At 43.9% G+C, this 23,275-nt stretch overlaps 1 protein-coding gene across 2 annotated transcripts in view; it reads right to left on the bottom strand.

Moving 5' to 3' along the window:
• The window catches only part of LOC102684818 (huntingtin-interacting protein 1-related protein), a 44,056-nt gene that overhangs the window by 16,926 nt on the left and 3,855 nt on the right, over window positions 1–23,275 (bottom strand). Inside the window, exons 1-12 of one of the 2 annotated variants that reach the window (XM_015366410.2) lie at window positions 15,136–15,239; window positions 9,975–10,038; window positions 8,963–9,105; window positions 8,219–8,275; window positions 7,303–7,383; window positions 5,873–5,949; window positions 4,522–4,583; window positions 2,433–2,573; window positions 1,879–1,936; window positions 1,311–1,386; window positions 763–927; window positions 31–86 (exon numbers count right to left, since the gene is read on the bottom strand). In XM_015366410.2, coding sequence (XP_015221896.2) covers window positions 31–86; window positions 763–927; window positions 1,311–1,386; window positions 1,879–1,936; window positions 2,433–2,573; window positions 4,522–4,583; window positions 5,873–5,949; window positions 7,303–7,383; window positions 8,219–8,275; window positions 8,963–9,105; window positions 9,975–10,038; window positions 15,136–15,186 — 1,031 coding nt within the window. In that variant the 5' untranslated portion in view covers window positions 15,187–15,239. Of the gene's footprint in view, window positions 1–30; window positions 87–762; window positions 928–1,310; window positions 1,387–1,878; window positions 1,937–2,432; window positions 2,574–4,521; window positions 4,584–5,872; window positions 5,950–7,302; window positions 7,384–8,218; window positions 8,276–8,962; window positions 9,106–9,974; window positions 10,039–15,135; window positions 15,240–23,275 lie in introns of those variants that run through there. The other variant, XM_015366409.2, reaches the window with a different exon arrangement.

Raw genomic sequence — 23,275 nt, 5'->3', positions numbered from 1 at the left:
GCTAAATAAAGGGAAAGTAAAGATCCTCACCTGTCATCAAATCCACCATTAGGAGGGCCAAATGTTTGATCAAATATATCAAGCAGCTGAAAAAAATTAAGCCAAATTAAGACAAATGTGAGATCAATGATACTTAATATGGGTACAACAGAAAAAGACACACCCTGCCCTTGTTCGTTTTTCTTAAGTCCCAGATTTTGTGATAAAGACACTCCAGCAGGCCTTAGTTTAATTAGGGGTCCAAGAGGAAACTTAATCACTTTGCTGTGATGCAATTTCAAATTGCTTTTAAGAGGAAATGATTAGTATTACTTTCCCTCTTAATAATAGAGCCAGCAGCTATATTACCCTGCAGCTCACAACCAACAACCCATCTCAGCAGGTGTAAGTCTAGCCCATACCTGGATGGGAGACCTCCTGGGAAAGATAAGGTTGCTGCTGGAAGAGGTTTTAGTGGAACCTGTATGGAGCACTCACCTACAGTACTATAAAAAAGTACCACCTGGCCTTTATCAACCATGGCCTCCTAATAATCCCCATCCCTGAACTGGCTTCATCACTCTGCTCTCCTCCCCACTGAGAGCTGGTGTGTGGGGAGCGGACTGGCACACTTTGGCTGTCGTCGCGTCAGCCAGGTGGAACCGATGCATTTTTGAACAATTTCTCCCAGCTGGTTAATTTTTAAAAATCCATTACAGTTACAGTGCTAGTTGTTTGTGTAAAGGGTTGTTTGTACAAGGGATGACTCGGGGGGCTCCGTACCCGAGGCTGAGCCTGCGCCAGTGGCGTCTGCTGGGCGGGCTGGACCGGCTCGGCCATCTCGATCAGCGGCTCGGGGTCTTCGTCCTCAGGGTCCTCCTCCGGGATGACCACCACCGGCTTCACGTGCTCTGCCAGGGCGGAGGCCCGCAGGAAGTTGGGCGGGTGCTGCGCCCGGAAAAACCGAGGTTAGGGCGAGACAGGGAGAGAGCGGAGGGGCAGGGGAAGGGAAAAAGAGAAACACAGGCAGGAGGCTGATGAGAAACTCATCAGGGCGTATGCCCTCGCTGAAAATGACACACCTCAGCAATTTCAAAAGCTCCTGTGAGGTGTAAATGCAGAACACTAAAGTCACAATGATTATTTTCGATTATTCGGAGGAAGGAATACTAGGAGCTCACAGAAATTCACGCAATGCTACTCGATCCGTGTAAAATGTTTAATTAGGGACGCTGTTCTGGAGACTGCGCTCTGTGCTTCCTTGTCCTGTGCCCTGTCCGCCCCACCCTCCTCTCCCTCAGCGTGCCACTAGCTGAACCCCCTCCTCTTACATCAGGCAGCTTGGGGATCTGGATGAGTCTCTTGAAGTAAAGCATGTCCCTGGCTCGATTGAAGAAGTTCTTCAGGCTAAAACACAAAAACAGGCAGGATTGAGTAAATCTGACTCAACACGGCCTTCGCTTTTGAGTTTCGGACCTAATATTCTGGTTCTGAAGCTCATCCCTACAGACACTCATTTCTCTGCCCCTCCCCTGCATGCTTGCCCAAAGTGTTCAGTGCAAATAGTAGCATGTTATGTAAAATTCATGCTCCAACTGTAGTTGGCTAAGTTTCAACACAGTGACCCATTTGAAGAAGGAATTCTATTTATATAAAATGAAAGCGATTGGCATGACTATTAGATGAAAACGTTTTACTGCAACTCAATGCTGTCCTTCTACATTGGGGGGGGTAAGGATTTTCACTTCCTTAGTTAAAATGATTTTCAAAGCTGATAGAGCTGGGAAAGGGAATTTGCATCTATTTAGGTGAAGCAGGAATGCTGTCATGACAGGTACCATGCCTTCTGTGTCTAATTATAGATCTTGCTAAAACATTAATGGAGCGAAGTGTAGTCACCTGTGGAACTGGTCATGAAAGCGGTCTCTGTGGCCTTGAAGGGTGTCTGCAGGCAAACCTATAAGGGGCATCGGAAAAATCAGGAATAAAAGGATCTCTATACTCTTCATAACAGACTATGCTATTTTTAATTAAGAATGATTAATAGCTATCATAGCCATCAATCATAATCGTTGTAAATACTGCTACTTCCATTTGGCCTTCCACGCAACTAGATGTCATGCAATTATAGCAGTGTTTATAAAATCTTTCTTCTTGCCTTTCAAAAAACAAAAACAGAATGCCCTCTAAAAATATATAAAGCACAACTCTTCTGTGCAAAAAACGCAACGCCTGATTTACTGGATACAAAGTTTTAGACAGTAAGTTGCTTTAGAACACAAGTTGTTCTTGTCCAATGATCTGCAAAAGAAATTCAAACGGTAATTAAAAAAACCTCTTTGCGAGAAGGCTGGGCTTTGCAGGGTGCGCTCGAAGGGAAGCTGATGCAAACACGAGACAAACGTGTGGTGTGTGGTCTGAGATGGGGAGTACCGTCTGGGTCCAGAACTTACAGGCATGGAGCTTGAAGAGCAGTTTGACACTGAAGTGGTACAGGTGGCTGCAGTCCTGGATGACCTGGATCAGGGGGGACAAACGGCACTGGCCTGATGTAGTTGTGGAAATTGCTATGGATGTGTTGAGCTGCCTGAAAACTGGAAGGAGGCGGGAGACAGAAGCACACAGACACAAGACGCCATGTTAGGTCAAGGAAGAAAACACCACCACGGAACTGACCAAGAAACAGGACAGAGACACGTACATTTTAAGTCAACTGGTCAACCTAAAAAGTGAGCTCTGACCTCCATTTTGACTAGACACATAACCTGTCTGAGGAGTATACCAATTACATAAGTTGCGCAAACCCAAAATTAGCAGGCTGGAATGCCTGGCTTCTGTCCACCTACATATTAACCTTTGAGTTAGGTTTATCGCTCTGTTGACAGCTTTTTTTTCTGAATGCACTAATTAAAAAATAAGTCCCATTAAATGCTATTGGATTCAATACTGTTTTCCAAATATTTGTTCACTAAGATGTTGTTTTGTACATTTTCTATAAGAGCAAAGACACTGAAAACAACAAGGTTTTGAAAACTGAAAAAAAAATGGATCACGTGACCCAGTGTCAGCAAACAAATCCCCTGGCAGAAACCTGACAGCAAACCCACTCACATTCCTGAGGTCTGACCAAACCTGCCAAAAGTAGTAAATGAGCAGAGATCAGTGAATGCCCATGGAGCACTGTCAGTATAATGTGCTTTAAATGCCCAATGGCACATTGCAGAAAGAACTCGTACTTGAAATGTTGAGTATTAAAGTGAATCCTTCTCTGCTCATAAAATCACCTGTGAATTACTAAGCCTCTTTATAATTAATTATATCAATTGAGAATTCCAGTAACATAAATAATTCATAGGATAGTTTCTAATCATAAGGTGACTGAAATTGAGTCAGATACTATAAATATACTAGACTTGTTTGTCTTGTTTTTTCATTTATCCGTAACAATAATTTTGCCCTTTGAATTTCAAGGCCTAAAATCCAGTCCAAGTATGCAACATTCACACTGTCAGACTGCTTCTTTTTATGTTCTATCTCCACATCACTGTCTGAAAAACAGCTGACCTTTATTTTTCAAAACTGAAGGTAAAAAAAACCTTAAATTTAGAAAGAAGCAACATAGGCTCGAAATTCCAGCTGAATAATACTCTCTTTCCTAAAGCACAAAAACTGAACTGAGCAGTAAAGCTCTGGTCACAGCACTGCGACAGGGCCCAGGAGCCTGGTCAGGCCAGCGTGTCACTGTGACAAGAGCTGCACTGTGCGCCCAGAGACTTCAAAACAAGTCAGCACCTGTGGGCTGTGACCACAGCCCTGAGCTCTACCTCTCCTGCCACTGGTCATGTCAAAAGGCTGCTATAATAACATCGCAAATCGCTGGCAATTCCAAGATATCGCAAGGAGAATGCAAGAGAAAAGAGCAATGCTTTGCACTTTCAACTATTTATATCGATGAGGAACGAGGTGTTTAAAATAGACAAGAGGACATGTGTCGGTGGGTCTTTTCACACAGATCTGTTGTGTGCTGTACACCACCCCAGCCAGTGCTTCAGATGTGTTTATTTAAAAACGAATGACATTTGATCCACCCTCATGCCCAGCCCTGCAGGGCAGTGTAACCTGACGATACTGTTCTAAAACAAAACCACCCGCGCTTATGAGGAGCTCTGTGTGTCTATCAACTGAAAGCCTCACTCATTAAAGTCATGGGACAAACTGTCATGAAATAACTCATTTCCAAGAATTTAGCCTTTTATCACATTTATATGACTTATTAGTATATTATTGTATTAATCAGTTATTTGGCCCAACTAATAAAAATTAAAGGGCTGGTGTATTAAACATACAATTTAGTGTATACAATTGTTCCTTGGATCTGAAACAAAGCCCTACGGCTTGGCCAAAAATAGAAACAAAACATAGACATAACATAACATGCCACAGTGTTTTATACAAATGCTGCTAACATGTTTTCTACACCCATGTCTGCTTATTGGGCTCCTTATTCAATGCCTCAGGAGCACACGTGAGATGCCTCCTCACCTGTCTCGGCCAGCTTCAGCTCACAGTCAAGGTAGTCAAACACCTCCACAGTCAGCTGGAAACTAGGGGAGAGGGAACAGGAATCAGTTCAGAATCCGCACTCAAACCGGTTTTTTTCTTTCCTCTTGCGAAATGAGAATCAAAGGGTACCCTGAATGTGCATCTTCTGACTAGATTCCCAAACCTCCAAGTATTTCGGCAGTTCCCGTCTCCAAAAAAACAACAGTTTTACTGGTAGTTAATTTGTTCTTCAAGCCACAGTAAAGAGAAAAAATTTCACCCCCAGTTTTTTTCTCAAAATAAATGAAAAAAAAAACTTTCCAGCCAAGACCACAGCCTGAGGTCTCTGCATGATGTGCAAGCTTCACGGCTTTGTCACTCTCGTAGTTGATCATTTTTCTATCTCTCCGTGCCATACGTTGTGTACAATAACTAGCAGAGTACAATAAGCAGCGGAGCATTTCAAAGTACTTGTTATGCAAACGAGACGCTGAAAATAGCAGTAATTGCCGCTGTGCTGCACATATTCTACATCAATCAATCAATCCTGTGCAACAGGACAGAGCAGGGAAAGGACTTTCACAGGTGTCTGCTTGTCTCCTAGGTAGAAGCCAATTTTGTTGCACAAATAAATGCCGATTTGAAAAACAGTTTTTGGAGGGTCGAACTGGGGTTTTAAACTGGTGTCACCCAGACACTCAGAGCTTGTAGCCTCAAGAGTTCAAAAAAATGTTTAAAAAAATGAAAATAAAGATCAGTAGCAGAACCACAGTGGTATCGTACAGTATGTGTGTAGAGGGTTGTCATCGTGTGGGAGTTTGTGTTTTATTTGTATGAGAGAGAGGTTAAAGAGAAAAAACGGTCTGGTTAACCCTGCAACAGCGGTGAACTCTGTCCGGTATGAGATAAAAAAACCCGCCGACCAGCACGTCAGGGGAGAACCAGGCCTTTCTGGAAATTTAAGGGGGTTACATCACCACACAGGGCTCATTGCCAAGGAGCTCTGGCAATACAGTGGTATGATATCCAATTGAAGATGAGGGTGCCTTGTGCATGTGGTGTCTGTCTCCTCCATCGTGCCCTGGGAACCCCGATTTCCTCCCACTCCCCGAAGACCCGCAGGGCCGTACACTGCCCCTTGTCCTGCTGGCCACGAGGCCGCAGATAAAAATAAACTCAATGGGCGTTCTGCTGCAGGAGCTACTGCTACTTTGAGGGTCAAACCAGAGAGAGGGCACTCTGCAAGGTGCTGGGGAGCCCCCATGCCCTGAAATCACAACGCAACCCACAACACTGGCCGTGCCCCCTGTCCCTCCCCCCCCCCCGGCGAGCGCACCCATCTTCCACTCACACATTGTTGACATCAGTGCCCGCGGTCCTTTCCAGCAACTCGTCCGACGCCTCCAGATTGGGTTGAATTTCTGAATGCTGTGAAGAGAAGAAATGAAATATCGCCCTAGTCAGCAAACAAATAAAACATCCCTATATTGTTGACTTAAAAAAAAAAACTTCTTTAGCTTCCCAAAGCAGTTTGTTTTAAAATGATATGCTAAGTATAAGGTTTTATGAGCTAAACCCAGGTTAAGGGAGATGCCTTTATTTGTTTGCATTCCATCCAAACGTTTGATGCGCAAGATGCAGATCCAAGCTTTGGGCTTTGTTTCTCTTACACAGCCTGCAGCTCATCTGGGCTTGGCAGAGCTGGACAGTGTCAGGAGGTGGTTCCCAGCACAGAACTCTACCTATTCAATTATATCAGAAGGGCAAAGTTTGCAGATGCCGTAATGTACAGTAAGAATGGATGTCTCAAACACACAAGACTTTGAGGGGACTTGACACAAGTATTCGAAATTCTCAAAGAGATTGACAAGGTCAACCTGGAGGACTTGTTCAAAATGAACAGTGAAACATAAACGAGAGGACACAAGTGGAAACAATGCGGAAGTGCTTTTAAAAGAGAGAAAAGGAAGAGAGAAAAGGGGGCACTTCTTTACCCAGAGTGTTGTGGGAGTGTGGAACAAGCTACCCAGCCTTGTGGCTAAAGCTGATACTTTTTTTTAACTTCCGTGAAGAAACAGCTGGACGAGTCAATTGACTCAATGAATGAATTAACCCTTGAATTAATTAACCAGTATCTATCGAACGGCCTAGAAGGACTGTATGCCTTCCCCTCATTTGTAACCTTTCTTCTGTTTGCTTGTTATCCATTTGGGGTGGAAAAGGGGAATCCAGTAAAACAAAAGCAGATAACAAATCTGCTAGAAAATGTAGAAAAAGAAGAAAAGAATGAATGTCTGGAAGATAGATAAATTGTACAACTGTTCTCAGACCTAGGTGCACTTACTGCTAAAGAATGTCACTGTCACATATGCTTAAAGCTGAACAAGTCTTTGAAGATTAGCAATTCAAATGAGAATCTCTAAATTTTATGCAACAGAGACCTGATTCTAAATTAAAACAGCATTATCTAACAAAACTGTGACATCCTTTCATAAAGCTGTCTTTCCAGATTTAAACACAATAATGCAATACAAATCAAATCTACAACAGATAGAACTAGTCTAGTATCTCCAGAGCTGGGTAATAATGAATGCTTGGGTCAAGTCCTGCTCTAAGAGTGCCTCAATACCAGGCCATGAGGTCCAGTGTGTAATTTTTGCAGATTTTGCAGGATTGTACCACAGTCAATATTCTGAACACAAACTACACAGGAAAAAAAAACACATTCAAAGTACATGCAAGCAGAAACATGATACTTCACTCTGAGCTAGACAAACCTACCTTTGTATGGAAATCCATCTTCGTACACAGAAGCTTGGAATAAAGTGCGACAAGTTGTCCATATCGATCATGCAAGTTCCCCTTGGAAGAAAGCGAGAAATAATGTGAGGGAATAGTCTTCTTCACTTTAGTCCTAATGCTTGATTAACTACTAATCAAACCACTTCTGGGTTTTACAGAAAAAATACATTACAGCACTGACTGCATTTATGTTTATGACTAGCGATATATTATTAGCACGCATTAAAAATGTCCCAAGACACAACATGCATGGAATGAGTGGGAGAGGAAATTTCTCTCCACAGGAATATAATCATCAGGCCTTTTTACCTTGGCTTGACAGTAATGATTAACTTATCGCACGTACTGTACCTCAAGCAAGTAGCATGTCATGCCTGAATTACTTGCTGAAGCAGCCAAACTCATACCAATTTTATTTTTACTTGCTTTAAAATTTTTAATCACCAAGGTCTACTAGTGTGTGTGGGGGGGCATGGTAGCATAAAATGTAATATTGTTTCTTCACAATGGGTTCAATTCTGGCCTGGTGTGCTGTTTGTGGAGTTTGTACAGTATGTTCTGACTATGCTTCCTAACTCATTTTTTATGTTCCCATCTCTGCATCCATTTTTCTTTTTTATGCAACATGAATGCAGTTAAAATGCGGTTATAACTTTTTTCTTTTGATTTGCATCCGAAAGCAAATCAAGTATAAAAAAACACTTTCACTGGCAATGGTATCGTTATCTCTTATCTTGCTTGACACAACAAACCTGTAACACAATTTCCCTTTCAAGGCTATTTGTTATGCAAACGGGACACACAAATCTACTGCACCATCTTCCCATTCACCTCTCCATTCAGCTCCTGCCACCCCAGTTCTGCCACTGAGACAGCCAGTCAGCAGGAAACTCACCCACAAAGCTCCCGTCTCAGTGATGGTACTCCGGTGTCTCATGCAGTCCTGCAGGCTCTGAAAAGCAAATTCCCGCTGCAATCAGCCTCAGAACATGAGGGTGATGACATCCTACATGGCAGCTGCACTATCACCTTCGAGCCCAATTTCATCCCATCCCAGAAGCTCGGCAAGGCCAACAACCAAGTTGTTGCTGCAAGTGGTGTTACTGGCCCAGGAAGTGGTCCTTTCCTATAGGTGTCAGTGAAGCTACGATTTCCTACATCTGTTTTAGGATCTCTCAGGATTAAAAGAACTGTGCAAAATGCAAGGAATTAACCAAAAAAGCTAAGCAAGTGAAAGAAAAACGGAGCACAGTACTAAATAAACAATATTCTTCGGCATAACAAGGGCATTACAGTATTATCGTCTGTATTGCAAATGAAAATAATTCTGGGTGTATAATTTTAAACTTAAACTATAAACTTCTGTCACTGAATTCAATCAGGTGTGGTTAATCCCCACCAACTCAAGAGCCACTGTCCTGCCTGTTATGCAGAAGCCTTAACAACTGAACAAATACAGTGTGGCAGGATCTGGCAGTTGTCATTCTAAGTAACCCTTCCCTTCAATTAACCAATTAATTACAATCCTGAGGTATCTTCAGCCACTGACGGAAGGCAGCTGCACAACACGGAGGCTGAGGTTGGAAACTCCTGATGGGCACTACCATGCAGATGGCACGAAGGCGACGGCCCCACTCACGTTCAGGTGCCCATCTCGCAGGACTTTGTGCAGGACGTGGCAGAACTTCCAGCTCAGGATGGAGCTGCTGGGCAGGGGCAGGCCCAGGGCGTAGGACCAGAAGGTAAATGCCCCTTTCTCACGGTGGGTGCCAAGAATGATTCATGCACTTGTGTCAAGGAAGGACTTCGAAAAAAACAAGCAGGAGAACGTCTGCACCAACGCTGTATGAAAGCATGACCTCTGCACATTCCCTTCAGTTTCTCAGTCTGGAGTAACAGCATCCACCCCCCACCACCCTCCAAAAAAAGCAGACTAGGACACATGAAAATAGATGTCAAACTACACCTAAAACACAATGAATGTATTCGCCACAAAACTCTTTTCAATACAACCAAAACCCCCCAAAAAAGCATAGATGATCTGTATCTCGTTAATTTGAGGCATCAGGATTGTGAGTATTCATTAAACTAAATGGGTTAAAGTCAATTCTTCAGGTTCTTACTGGCTGCTGTAACAGTCGGAAACAGCGTGCGATTACAAGGTGCTCTTTGCTGCAGGGTTAACAAGAAACTAAGCTATTAAAAGAAACATGCATTTTTATCCTGTATAGACATCCTCTCCAAAAGAGACAACGAACTATCCCATATTACCAAGAAAGAGAATGTGGAAAACACAGTGGTGTCGTATTATTGTGTCAGAAGGCATTCTGTAAGAATTTATCCTAAAAGGAATGCACACAGTGCACTTCTAACACACAGTACATGGAATGATGCATGTTCTACGAATGCACACCACATACTGTAAATAACTTCATGTTATTTTTCTATGCTCCCCCTATCTCTAGTTAACATGATATTCATTTTAATGGCTACGGGCCAGAATTGCTCAGTATTCACAGTGTATTCTCCTGCAGTGACAATGTGTGAGGGGCCGAATGAGCAGAGCACGTCCCCATTGATTGTCTAGCAGCGTGCAGGAGCTGCGTGCGTCTGTCCAATGGTTGTGTGACGCGGAGTGAAACAGAGGATACTGCGTGCATGTTTCTCCTTCACCGGGGTCTCGCTGGTATTGATGGCTTTGCTGATGCTGGCCAACTGAAAGAGAAGGACAGAAAGGATCAGCGTCATTCACAGGGCCCCAGCACAGATCCTGCCAGACCGTTCAGCTGCTGAGTCAAGCAGTCCAGAAACTGGCTGCACAGATACTGTAGGTAGACAATGCAAATGTAAAGACAGAACAAATACAATTAATATACGTGTCTGGGGAATTGTTTAGATCATTGATTTAACATGTTATTTCTTTTCTTTTTCGGATACATCATAATGTTAAATTATTAAGTAACACATATTAATTTTTAACTGATAGGTATCAACAAGAGTACATTGAACAAAGCAAGAAAACAAGAATTTTGATAAAACATGTATTTGACTCAAGGAGTTGAGGCAGCATCACTGCTATAAATTTACAATATGATGTCACAGTGCTGGCCAAAGTCCCAGGCCGCACTCAGTCAACCTGAAGTTGGCACAGAGCCCTTAAGACCACAACAGCAGACAAGAGCTCCTGAAATTGTGTGCTTTCTTAAAATGAAGGGAGGGCTGCCACCCTGGGCAACATGCCATCTCTGAAGAACGAATCATTCAGCCAGGAATCCTGGCCCTCTGGAGTTTCAGGTGAAAGCAGGGCCCAGACAAAATGGTTTTGAAAAGTCTCTTGTAACAAGAAAAAACACGTTCATCTACCAGGACTGTTCCCCATGTGTTAATAGACACGTAAAGGTGACGCATTAAAAACAGAATTCCACGCAACCCACCATGTCAGTCGTCAGCATAGACAAGATATTCTGAGAAATGTAAGAATATTTGAGAGCCCAGGAAAACTACTGCATTATCTAAAGAATTCTACATGCTTTCTGGAACACACAGCTCAAAATCTAAGAGCGAATTCTTCAATATATAGAACTATACTCTTCAACAGTTAATTTGTTTCCTCAAATACATTATTTTTCCCCTTTGAGGCAGTAGTTTCATTTTACTTCATGTTAACTAAACCAGAAGGGCGTCTGGCTGCTTGAACACAAAGTATTTCAGGTTTTCATGCATTAATTTAAAAGTTTAAATTTCATTCGTCTGCTCAACAGTAATTACATTTAAAAACAATTCTGAATTAATTTAATATTTGTGTACACAGTACATAATAAAGTTGGGTAAGTGGATTACCCCCGGACTGTGAAGCATACCAAACCACTACTGTGAAAGGTTTCTCTTTCAGTCCAGTACCACTCGCTGTGGGATATTCTGTTTCCCTTAACCTGAATAAAGAGGAGGCTCATTGTGACCACATAAAGGGGTGTGGACAGACCCCGTGGGACTCGTCCCCCTTCTCTCTGCATTCTTATCCGAGTGGGAAAACACCAAACAGGGAACACATGCCAGGACATATCCGTCACCTCCTGAGGGGGAGTACAGTATGTATCGTGTCGAGCAAACAAGAGGCGTTTCCCTACATACAGTAAAGAAAACTGCAGGAATGTCAACAAAGATTAACTGGAACATCAAACGCCAACAGGTTATGTGTGGTAATATAATATATGATAATAATAATTTCAAATAATGACATTTAGTTTCACGTCTGTGCTGACTAAATGGATTCTAATCAATCATAAAAGGAAAGCTTTGGAAGAGTGTGGTAGTCTTTAAATGACTAACCTAATGGCCACAGGTGTATTTTATAATATTCTTTCTATATACAGTTGTATTTAAGCTCAATGATTGAAATCACATTTAAGTAGTCTGATTTAAGCCAAGAAAGCCAAACTCTATTGTCAACCTGTTTCCGGTCAATTAAAGGTTCACTATTCGCATCAGATGTAAGAGGGTGTAACTAACTAACTAAAAACGCCCTTTGATTTTTAATGACCACAGAGAGTAAGACCTTCACTCTCATCTGAAGGACGGCACTTTTTTACAGTGTAGTATCCCTGTCACGATACTGGGGTATTGACCCAGCATTGTGGGTGGGAGAGTACTTCAGTTGTAGTCCTAAATAATGTCTAAATGACATAATTTAACATATCCCGTTTAATAGATCACAATAATATTGTTCCACTTTATTAATCCACTGTTTCTATTATTAGAACTTCTGATTTCTTGATGACCTACAAACCCTGCTGGACTGGGGCTCTCCAGGACTATGCCCTATGGCATTGTGCTGTACGAAATAACTAAACATAGTCAGTCCCCTGATACAACAATGATGCACCAAAACAATGCACTGCTAACCCAGTGCAGCAGCTGACTGCTACAGCACAATTCAAGGAAGTCCGAAGAAACCGATTCCAAAGTTCCTTTCAGATGTTTCGCGAAGAGGTCAGCCACTCTGTGGGTGTTTGCTCTCTATTCCTAAAAATACAACATTGCTTATCAGGGCCCGCAGTGCAACAGGGAAAGGTGCCTTTTCACTGAAGTCCATTTATAGAAAGAGCAGTGCCAGAAGCATTACTTACACATTTAGGCACTTAAGTGACCAGCTGTATAGTCATTCTGTAATGTTATACAAAAACTGATCCATGGGTTATCATGGTAAGTGCATGTGTACTGCATGTTTACAGAAACGCCAACAAATAATGTTTTTTTATATGAACAAAGCTCACCTACACAAGAGGACAGCTGATTGATTTTCCCGGACTTTTCCCACCTCGCTATTCCCACCCCGAAATCAATCAAGGAACTTTACCATCCTCCCGTTTTTAAACACCTGGAAATGCCTCATTCTGTCCACCCCAAGCAATGATCTCATCTTGCAATAAACAATCAATATCTTCAAGACGAAACTCTCCGATTTTAATCCGAAAAGGGAAACAAAAGTCTGGACACGGACCAGTTTCCTCTGTTAGCCAGGCTCTCTTTTCACACGTGCCATTAAGTTCATGCTGCTGAGACGCTGCCCATTACAGAGCAGGCCTCTAGACTGCTGGTGGGCTCTACAGAGGGGCTTCCTTGGCACAGTGGCACCAGAAGCTGCAGACGCCCTCCTCTCCTTGTCTAGGAGCCCTGGGTGCACACTGATCCTGACCTACAAAGTGCCCATTAACAGCTATGCCAACACTATCCGCTCAGCCAGCACTGAACGTGACTCTGGTAAACAGCGCTGAACTTCACTTTTTCGATATTTATATAAAAAAAAACAGCTGAAAAATTTCTCGCAAGCTTTTAGCGCAGACTTGCAAGATCGTCTTGCACTGGATCACAGTATATGACCTTCTGCGTTGCCCCGAGCAATATCAAGAACCACAGAGCTCTGCAATCTGCTCTTTCCCTTCCGCTGAGGGCAATCCCAGCGTGCTTCATTAGGCACTGTACTGACAGCATTGTCACAACAGAAACTGGCATCCACAGGGACTGCACTTAGAACACTGGCATTTTAAGCTTAGTATGCAAAACAGGTTTGTTAGAAGACGTTTAGAAAAAAAAATGTTAAAAGAATGTTTGTTTTGAGTGGGAGACAGTTGTGGTAAGCATGAGGACAATTTGAAAGAGTTTATTTTCAAATTGTAGAAGAGCCAATAGCTATTCTAAATCACTATACAGTACATTAATTAAGAACAAGAATACAGTCCTTCCCAACTTTTCTTGCTTTCAGTTAAGCAAGGAGGCATTGACAATAAATATGATTCTGTGGATAAAATGGGAAAATAACTATTTGTGTGCTATCACAGCTTGAAAAACATTTCACTGTTGAATAAACCTAGCAGGGACCAAAGATCCCGACCTGATGGCAAAGCACTCAGATGACATTGACGTCGATTTGCTAGTACTTGGGTCCCAGCATTCACTGCAGGAAAGCAAAGAAATGTACAAAGAGCTCACTTTGGAGGACACGGGGAACTGAGATGCATTCAAACAAGCAAAAATAATCTGAATTTGATCTTCACCTGTTCACTGATAAGCTTCTTAGTGCCCTTAAAATGTTCTAGTCTGCACTGATGAGTCCCGAGATTGTATGTTAAAAATAAAAGATGAGAGGACAATGGGATGAGGTGATCTTGGAGACAGTGCATGCAGAAAAAGCCAGGGAGAGTGTTTGCTTCATAGAAGTAGGCATTTTTGGGGATTTTAAGACCACATGCAGTCCTGTTAGTGTTCATTCATGTTTGCCTTGCCCGCCCCAGCCCCATCGCCCATCATCAAAAGCATTAGACCAGCACGCGCGGCTTAAATGATCCTTTATTCCTGGGGACACATTTCTGCAAATGATCTCAGAAGGAGAAGAAGGCCCGTCTGAGGACGTCTGTAGTCAGTGAGCCCCCACTGCATAAAGGCGTCATTTAGAGTCATCGAGGGGGGTGATCTCACAGCACACAGAGCTCTACTGTGGCGTCTATGAACAGAGATCCAAGAACCGGAGAGACGGCAGGAGAGCAATCCAAGTTAATGAAGACCCCTCTTGTGGCGGCACTGGTGTCCCCGGTTCATTATAGCTGGTGAGCAGCACACAAAGAGAAAGACAGAAGGAGAGACAAAGAGGGACTGTGCCAGGGGCGAGCGAGGGCATCGGCCCGGAGACTCTCTGGACATTCTCCAGGCTCTGGTGTGCACTGCCTGGCACCTCTCTCCCGGCAGATGGCTTCTGTAAAGCGCTGCCACAGGGAAGCCTCCATAATGCATTTAAAGTGCCTGCCACTTTAAAAAAAACTGCGGATTAGCCCCACCTCGTTAAGCTAACTCAATATTCGGATAATTCAGGCAATGACCGAGTCGAATAGAGATTTCCTGGCTGACTGGACACTTGGACTGCGATTAATGTTTGCTGGTGTGGCTAATGGCCCCCTTCTCCCGATCGCCAGTGGCACCCATCACTCCGCAGCCCACGCTGTCATCCTGAGCGCTCGACAACACAGGAGCCTCCGCCCTTGCTTAAACAATAAAAACGCAATTAAATGGCGAGCAATACAGAAGCGCGACAGAGGACAGACGCAGCCGATTTTCGGATTCTTAGTGCGAGCAGCATGTGAAAGACCGTCTTAACGCAAGGCAGCTAAATGGGTCAAGCAAAGCGACACACATTGCATCCCCCTCTCGCAGCCTTCAACGGAGCCTGAGCCCCTTGACGAGCATCTGTATCCCAATGAGAGCTTCAAACGCCTGGTGTAATCACCTAGACTAGAGAGCCAAGGGAGACGCTCTGCTTACCTTTTCGTCTTTGGTTTTTAACAGCACCTCCTGTACCTTGTGCTTCGACATCTTGCAGCAGCCCTGCCACAGCCCTGACTTGGGACGGCAGCAGCCCTGTGAGAATGCAGGCTGCTCTATGCATCAGGCACCTGTTTATGCTGGTTCTTATCAGCTGAATTCAAAGGAGACCTGTGTGCCAGCCTTCAAGGTCACCCAGCAGAAAAGCACCAAGGACAATTTCACACTGAAAGATTGCATTAAAGCATGCCAAGACTTGAAGCAGTTGATAAAAAAAATCTTAAGACACACACAGGAAACGAGTACCATTAAAGCAAAGCCTTTAAACCAGGATTTCTAATCTTGGTCCTGGAGAACCCCCCAGTCCAGCAGGTTTTGCACGTGACCAACATGGCACCAGTTTCTTAAGATATGGATTCATTCCATTGTGGTCAATAGGTGATTTGTTAAATTAAGTAATGTAAGGATAAGTTAGGTCTTAATAGGACTAAACAAAGTACTCTTATGCCTTCAAAGACCAGAGATCTCTTAATTACACCAGATCAATTGCTGGATTGTGATTCACCATCCTTTCCATGGGATAGCTTTATCACTGTAATCTGCCAGGATGTCTCTGGGCTGTGGGAGGAAACAGGAACACCTGGAGAAACCTCCGTTAACATGGGGAGATCGGGGAGAACATGCAAACTCCACGCTCATAGCACCCAAACCCCAGGAACTGAGCCCAGGGACTCACAGTATAACTACTCAACATAATTCCTATAAGGTATAAAACATTAACATGCATAAGTACGCTCAAAACAATATTGAACACTGTATAGTTTTTCCTCATGGAAAATGTAAATAAAAACACAAGAAAGACCCTAACTAAGCCTTATGAGAACTTTGGAAAATTGAATGCATGGTGAAAACTGGACAGTCCCATTAGCACACAGTCCCATTACTCATCCAGGTGACAGGCGATGATTGGGGCCCTGTTAAAACCAAAGTTTTTAACTATTGTCTTTTAAAGCCATTACAATGAATTATGTCCTTACTTGGTACTATTAGGCCTGAAAGGAGGGCTTCACCTTAATAACAGAAAAAAAGCTGAGATCTCAGGCAGCTAATGCACAGACTTGTCTTTCGCTGGCGATTAAGCAAAGCTCTGCTCAAACAACTTCACACTAATTTATATACCTCATGGGATCTGTACTGCATAGCAGACAATTAAAGAACTGCTTGTAACATTTACTGTAAAACCTTAGAACATGCTCAAAAGTGACATAAATATCAAGAGCAGTATTAAGGCAGCACAGTAATTCTTTCAACCCACAATACGCCAGTACTACATCATCTACCCTTGTACACCTTTATATGTAACATACCCAATTATCACAAAACAGAAAATAAATTTGAAAAACGAATCCCACTATCAAGTAGAGTGAAGTACAGTATGCAGGGTGAAGTGATTTTTTTCTACCATCTGTGCTCATATAATGACAACAGAGGAGGAGCCACTCAGGGCAGATATGCTGGAGAGAAATAATGTTTGTTCCCCCCTTTTCCTCCTGTTCTGTAAAGAGCAGGGCCGCCAGTCATGTGCTAACCCACACAGCTGCATTCCTGCTGCAGTCGGACGAGCCAGGGGAGTCCAGCCGGCCGGGCGTGTGGAGACAGAGAGTTGAGGGGTGACAGGGAGGAACACAGCAGGGCCACTCCGACCCCGGGCACCCGGTCAGCGTGCTCTCCGCCCCCCATTCTAGAACCTTCCCAGCGTTCCGCTGCGGAACACCCGTTTGTCAACAGTGGCAAAAGAAAGACACACTGAGGGCATAAGAAAGCGAGCTGGGGACTTTTCTGGGAAATATCAGTTTTAAAATTGACATGGGAAAATGGATTTATATACAAGACTTCCTTACATTAGCTCGCATTGTCACGCATAAAAGGGAAGTTTTTCAGGCGTGACATGCCTCCTGTGGTCCTCCTTCCTTCTCCCCCCCGAGGAAGCAGGAAACGTGCTCAGGCAGCGCTGCACTGCCGCCATGTCTGCTGTGACTGACCACGCTGCCTGCTGTCGGAGAGGACCTGACCCTCCAGCTGGACTTGCTGGACAAGAAAGGCAACACAAACCTGGGTGAAAAAACCCTGGGATCTTCTTTCTTTCGGAAGGATTGCGTCATGGAGTACGACATGACTGACTGCTTTCACAGGGAACAGCAAGCTGCCTGGCGGGGGAAGGAACTTCGGTCTGATGGAATGCCTACAAGCAAGGTGTGCACTGCGGCACAGCAGCACAGGGTTCGAAGAGAAAAAAACTTTGTTCTTCAGAGTGGGGGGGGGGGGCAGACTCCCAGTGAGGTTTCTGGCTTTCATTTCTTCCAAAATGGGACGGTGGTTTAAAAGAAAACCCAAAGCAGGTTTTCAATGTGGGACCTGGTTTATGGAAAACAGCAGGATTTAAGAGTGAGATTTTGTTCCGCTGCTTGTTCTGAAAAAGTCATGTTATAATAACAACAAAGAGTTTAATTCAGTGCTCTCTCAAAATAAACAAGGGTAAATTTTAAAATCAGGACATGAAAAAAACCCAACACAAAATGCAACAATAGGTTTGTGTTGTTTGGCTAGCAGCTATCATCTACCTGAGCCGAAAGCTTAATACCAACCACAATATCACACTGCAGCGTTGCTGCCTGTGTCCATAACCTTGACATGTGTCTTTAAATCCAGCTCACACAAAAGAGAGAGGAGTGTTGTACTGTAACTCCCTGGCTGAACTGCTACGCACCCCTGTTTAAAGACTGAATAGAACTTTTTCTCACAAAAATAAATACAGTACTATTCATCTCTCTGTAAAAAAAAAGTTCAGGACTTCTAATGTCACCCTCCTGTAATAGTGAAAAGAGAAAGAACATTTCTCTCACAGCACTGACAGCAATGAATAAAGTGATAATTTACCTCGTGAAAATGGTCTGAATTCTACCCACATGCTATTTAAGGAATTAAGAAGATTTAAACTTCACACTTCTTGACAACCGACAGTAGTGAAAGTCATATTTTAAAATGAGAAACATTTTTAAGTTATCTTCCCCAGTTGGCCTGGCAGTAATGAAATTTGTTAGATTAGATTTCTATCTATAATGCTGTGAGACACCAGCATTAAACTGTCTTAATAGTTAGTAATTTGGTTTTGGATGCAATGTATGATAAATGTGTGATTGTCTATTTACTCACTCTTTTTTACAGCACCGCTAAAAACATACTGTAGCTGTTAGCCCGTATAACCAAGCTGTTTGCGTCAACTCAGGTAACAATGGTACAGACACGTGAAATCAGACGATGTGTCAGCACAAGGTATACAATGACCCTGTGGTTCTGCACAGAAACAGACATTGCACATTACAGTTTCAGTGGTCTAGAAGACCCGCAGGCCATACTGCATTGCAGTAGGAGAGATTGCAAAAGTAGGAAATGTTTTTTTCCCCATGTAGTAGGGGATTCCATCCACTCCAGAAAGTCTTTGCTCTTAAATATAAAGGATCAGATGACATGAAGTTCCCCAGGGTTTGAGGGAATACTGCAGCAGTGCCACGCACAGTGCTGCCTCTGAAGATTCAGTTGCCTGTATGTGCTCTAGCTCTTGCTCACACCTGTCCCTGACCCTGACAGCCATAATGCAGTGGCTCTGGAGTCTCAGAACTGTGCACGCTGACTCCAATGAAACAAAACTCCACCCCACCCAGCACACTGACGCAATGATAGCTCTGCAGCCAGTTACACCACTGTCCCCAAGGCTGTGGACATTATAAGGCAAGATTTGCTTATCAAGTTATACAAAAAGTGCAAAGAAGAGGAAGAAAATGTAATTTCCCAGCATTAATCAAGACACGAGCAACCAGTCAACAACCTCATTGGAACGGCTTTCATGTGTGCAGAGAAAAAATATCCAAACACCAGCAGCCCCCAAGGCACATCACACAAAGACCGTATCTGTGTATCTCTGTACACTAACGCTTTCAACTAAAGGCTTTCTAAAGAAATGATCAAGGTGAAAAACAGAAGATTATTGCCAATGAAAATACCAAAAAAAAAATCACCCCCCAGTGCCAATAGTAAAGTGAGGTACACCGGGTCTTAATGTTTGCTCAGTAGGTGTCAATTGCCTTCACCAGTGGATGTAAAAATAAAAAAAAACCTCTTGATTGCAGTTTGCTACTGTTCAGGTCTTATGCCTCAACTACAGGCACGTGCTAACTCAATTTTTTCTCCTGCGGTGACTGTTCTGCACACTAATTGCTCAGAGGAGTTTGTAAAGATCTCTAGGCCAGACTTAAGCTGCTGCCGTTAACCATTGCCTTACAAAATCATCTACCCAGCTCCTGTAGCTGAATATTACAGCCACAACCACAGGGAAAAGCCTGACACTAGGAATGGCCAGTCTCCAGAGGGATGTATGATCATGGGGGGGGGGGGGCAGTTAAATTAATGTCCTTCATGTCCTTGTTTCTCTACATAGCCTGTAATAATAGTCCCTTGGGCTGGCCCTACTGTATGTATACTTAGGATCTTTAATAAAACAAAACGTTAAAGAGTTTTAACTTCATATACAAAACGATCCTTGGACCATCAGTGCAAAGGTGCAGATTCTATAGAGTGTAGGGAAGCAGAGATGTAATGCAGTATTGCTCTGGAAAAGCCGCAGCTTAGAGGGCAGCAAGAGATCAAAGAAAAGCTGGGCCTCGTCTGCTGCCATGATTGGGCGCACCTGAGGAACAGCATGAAGACGACAGGTCTGGCAGAGAAAGGCTCTTGAGTGCCTCGCGAAAGCCTGTTTGCTGGAATGTTTGCAATCCCAGATGCACGACACAACTGCAAAAACAAAATCGCTTGGCAAAAGCCATCAGTCCACATTATTCGAAGTCATCGTGAGTCACCCCACAGCTGTTTTTGCTTGAGTCAATCTTCCTTACTAATAATCAGCTGAGGCACCGTACTGCACCACATAAAAAACAATACTTAAACACTACAAGTCACAACACCCTGCTATAACAGTGAGCTTTCTAAAGCTCACGTTGAGGTGACGTTGAAGCTAAGAGTGGAAAGATTCGTTCAGACTCATATTAGATCTCTTTTAACCAAAAACAAGGCGATGTCATGCCTCAGCCCCGGCCCTTCCTTTCCCTTTTCCACGTTTCCATGGAGACCACAGGTGCCTTCTCAGGCCATGTCGTAGGGAATATACTACCTCCCTTGTAGGGTCCGCATCCCTAACCACAAGAGGTCTCACCGCTAGGTAGGTCAGGCCTACGTGATGAAGCCCAGACCGCCGCAGCACACAAGAGGGGCTTTACTGCTTCTGCCGCACAGAACCGGGCTGGCTTCCTGCTGCTTCCCCCATCCGATTTGCATCTTGATGAAATGGCATCTTTCATGTCATCATGACGACATGACAAGGCACACGTGCTCAGTACAGCTGGGTGCACATGTGGGCTGGGCTGGCGCAGAGATATTTCTAACAGTCTTCAAACAACAGCCCCCTTTTTCCAGCTCTGGTCGTGCGTGTGCATTGAAATGAAAGGGCAAAATAATTCAGATTTTGTCAGTTTGCTCTCACTGCATTGCTGACCACCACTGCCTACAAGGGCAGTGAAAAACATTCCCCAGTAAAGCTCTCAGTATTCAGCTGTACGTCTGCTCTTAAGTATTCTGCTTGGTGCTTCAAGACAATGATATAATAGCCAAGGGGATAGAGGAATGATTCCAGAGCACAGTTGTGCGTGCCTGTCTCAGCTCAGCTGCTGTCCAAAAGAATGCGTCTTGTCTCAATGGTGATTACATCAGTCAGTGAGAAACAACACGTTCCTCAAGAAATAAAGAGCTCGTCTCTAGAAGCATGGGCCTTCCCACAGAGCACCCCACATTAACTTGCTAAAAAATACGGGCAGCACTTCATTAATAAAACTTTCCGACAGACAGAAAAGTGAACTTGCTTATTTTCCGAGCAGACGTCCTTATCTAGGGGTATTTACAATACATAAATGATTTTTCTTTCCTTGTGTAATACATATATAAAATCTACATGCTGTATGTGTACACACATACAGGACATAAAGCTGAAAAGCAGGGGAAAGATATGTCCGGCACAATCTGGCACGGAAACGATAGTGCTACACCACACAAAACGAACCAGAACGCAGGCAGTGTGGACACCAAGCAGCAGGCCTGGTGGCCTAGTGGCCTGAGCACATTTACAGTGAACAAGAGCAACAGGCAAACCACACTGCCAGCCTCAGTCAAGCACACACTGACAAATACAGGTCAGAGCTGAGAGACCACAGCCGCTGTCTGACCGGATGAGTGCCGAACAGGCGCCGACAGCTGCTCAGTGATCACTGCAGGCACGGCAGGTTATTCCAGCACTGAGGAGCCAGGGTGGAGACAGGGCAGGCTCTGGAAGTCCGAGAACGGGGAGGGGGCACAGGGAGTCTGGTGGGAAAGGCGGAGCAAAGAGAGCAGTGAAGCGAGACATGAGACTGGGGATCGGCAGGGCCAGAGAGGTTGAGACAGGAGTGGGCAAGGACTAAAGGTTTGAGTTAAAAGCTTTAAATAACTTGACACCGGGAGGATACTGATGCATTACACATCCCTTTACTAATTCCCGGAATTATCTTTCTTCCTTTCCACAGCCGGCTCCTACACTTGTTTATCTTGTTCAGGACGTGCACTTTCACAAACGCAGTGGAATGAGGGTAAAGCTGTTTACAGTGCAGCAGCTGCCCTCTGCCCTTTTCCGCACTGTATCTCTGTGCTTCTGCAGGTCCTAATGGACTGTGCCTTCAGGAATTTGGGAGAGAGGGTGAATCTGCAGTGGAAACGAACAGCCAGAGCACGTGTACACAGCACTAATCATTTGGGACCACACTTGACCTTGGTTGCATTAAAAACACATGAGGAGCACTGGAACCTGTGGAAGGCCTGAGCTCCAACATCCATCCTACAGAAGTATTACATTTGCAATTAGTTTTCCCCAGATATCTGAACAGGACACACTCTGTTAACTCCCTTAGAATGCGTTTCAGCATTTATGCAAAGTAATTGTTTTTATTCATTAATTCCCATCCATCTGTTTACCTTCTAACGGCTTCATCCAACTGAGGGTTTGCGAAGAAGCTAGAGTATCCCTTCAAGCAACTGGTGCAAGGCAGGATACACCGCCAGTTCATCACAGGACACACACAGACACACACAGCAGGGCCAGTTTTCCCTAGAAGACAACCAAGCTACCAGTACTGTATGTCTTTGGACTGTGGCAGAACCCCCCCCCCCCAAACATGAGGAGACAAACTCCACTCCAGGTACGGAACTGATCCCAGGGCCACAGCGCTAAGAGGCAGTTATTCACTAATTTGAGCTTGGAAAACGATTTGCCTTTGTAATAAACCGTTTGAGGCAAGTTCAAAATCCAAATCTATACAAATTATGCATGAAACTGAAACTGAAAAGTAGGCATATTGGAGGCTTTTATCATTACGGAAGCCTGCTATCTCTCACTTTATAGCTAACAGAATGGGAGATGATTCACTATACTGGTCTGTTCCTTATTCTCCGTCAAGCTTTTTTAGGGTGACAAGAAATCTGTCCTCGGGCATTGAGCAGATCTCACTAAACCCGGGAAAACCTGCTAGACTAGTTTCTATTAAGAAACAAAGCCACTCAGGGCCCGGATTAAATTGTTGAGAACGTACTGGATCAATGTCAGGGTCAAGGGAACTCCCATGATTCTGTCTAATGAGAAAGACCTTCATATTTTACCTGTCCTGGGCACATGAGCAGATGCATGAAATGGCACTGAATAATACTTCCTAGCACAATGCAGCTTCACTGTTGGGCCACAGTCCTCGGACGCACTTACAGACTGTGCCTTCCAGCAGCCGGTAATGATGAGGAAAAAATGAATACGTGTGCTGGTGCTGCATTTGGAAATTATAATGCCTTGGGACAGATGCATACAGACCAAGCTGCATCCTGCGGTTAGTGGTAAAATGTTTACTTTGGTAAAACATTTCTTTTCAATCAACAGTGAAAAAACGGCTTTGAAGATTTTCAGGATTTGAATTAGGAGCCTTCATAATCTTCTCTGTTCAAGACTCACAGCACTCAG

The sequence above is a fragment of the Lepisosteus oculatus genome, chromosome 22, assembly GCF_040954835.1.
Source record: "Lepisosteus oculatus isolate fLepOcu1 chromosome 22, fLepOcu1.hap2, whole genome shotgun sequence".
Taxonomy (NCBI): domain Eukaryota; kingdom Metazoa; phylum Chordata; class Actinopteri; order Semionotiformes; family Lepisosteidae; genus Lepisosteus; species Lepisosteus oculatus.
This window is presented reverse-complemented; position numbering and strand designations above follow the sequence as displayed.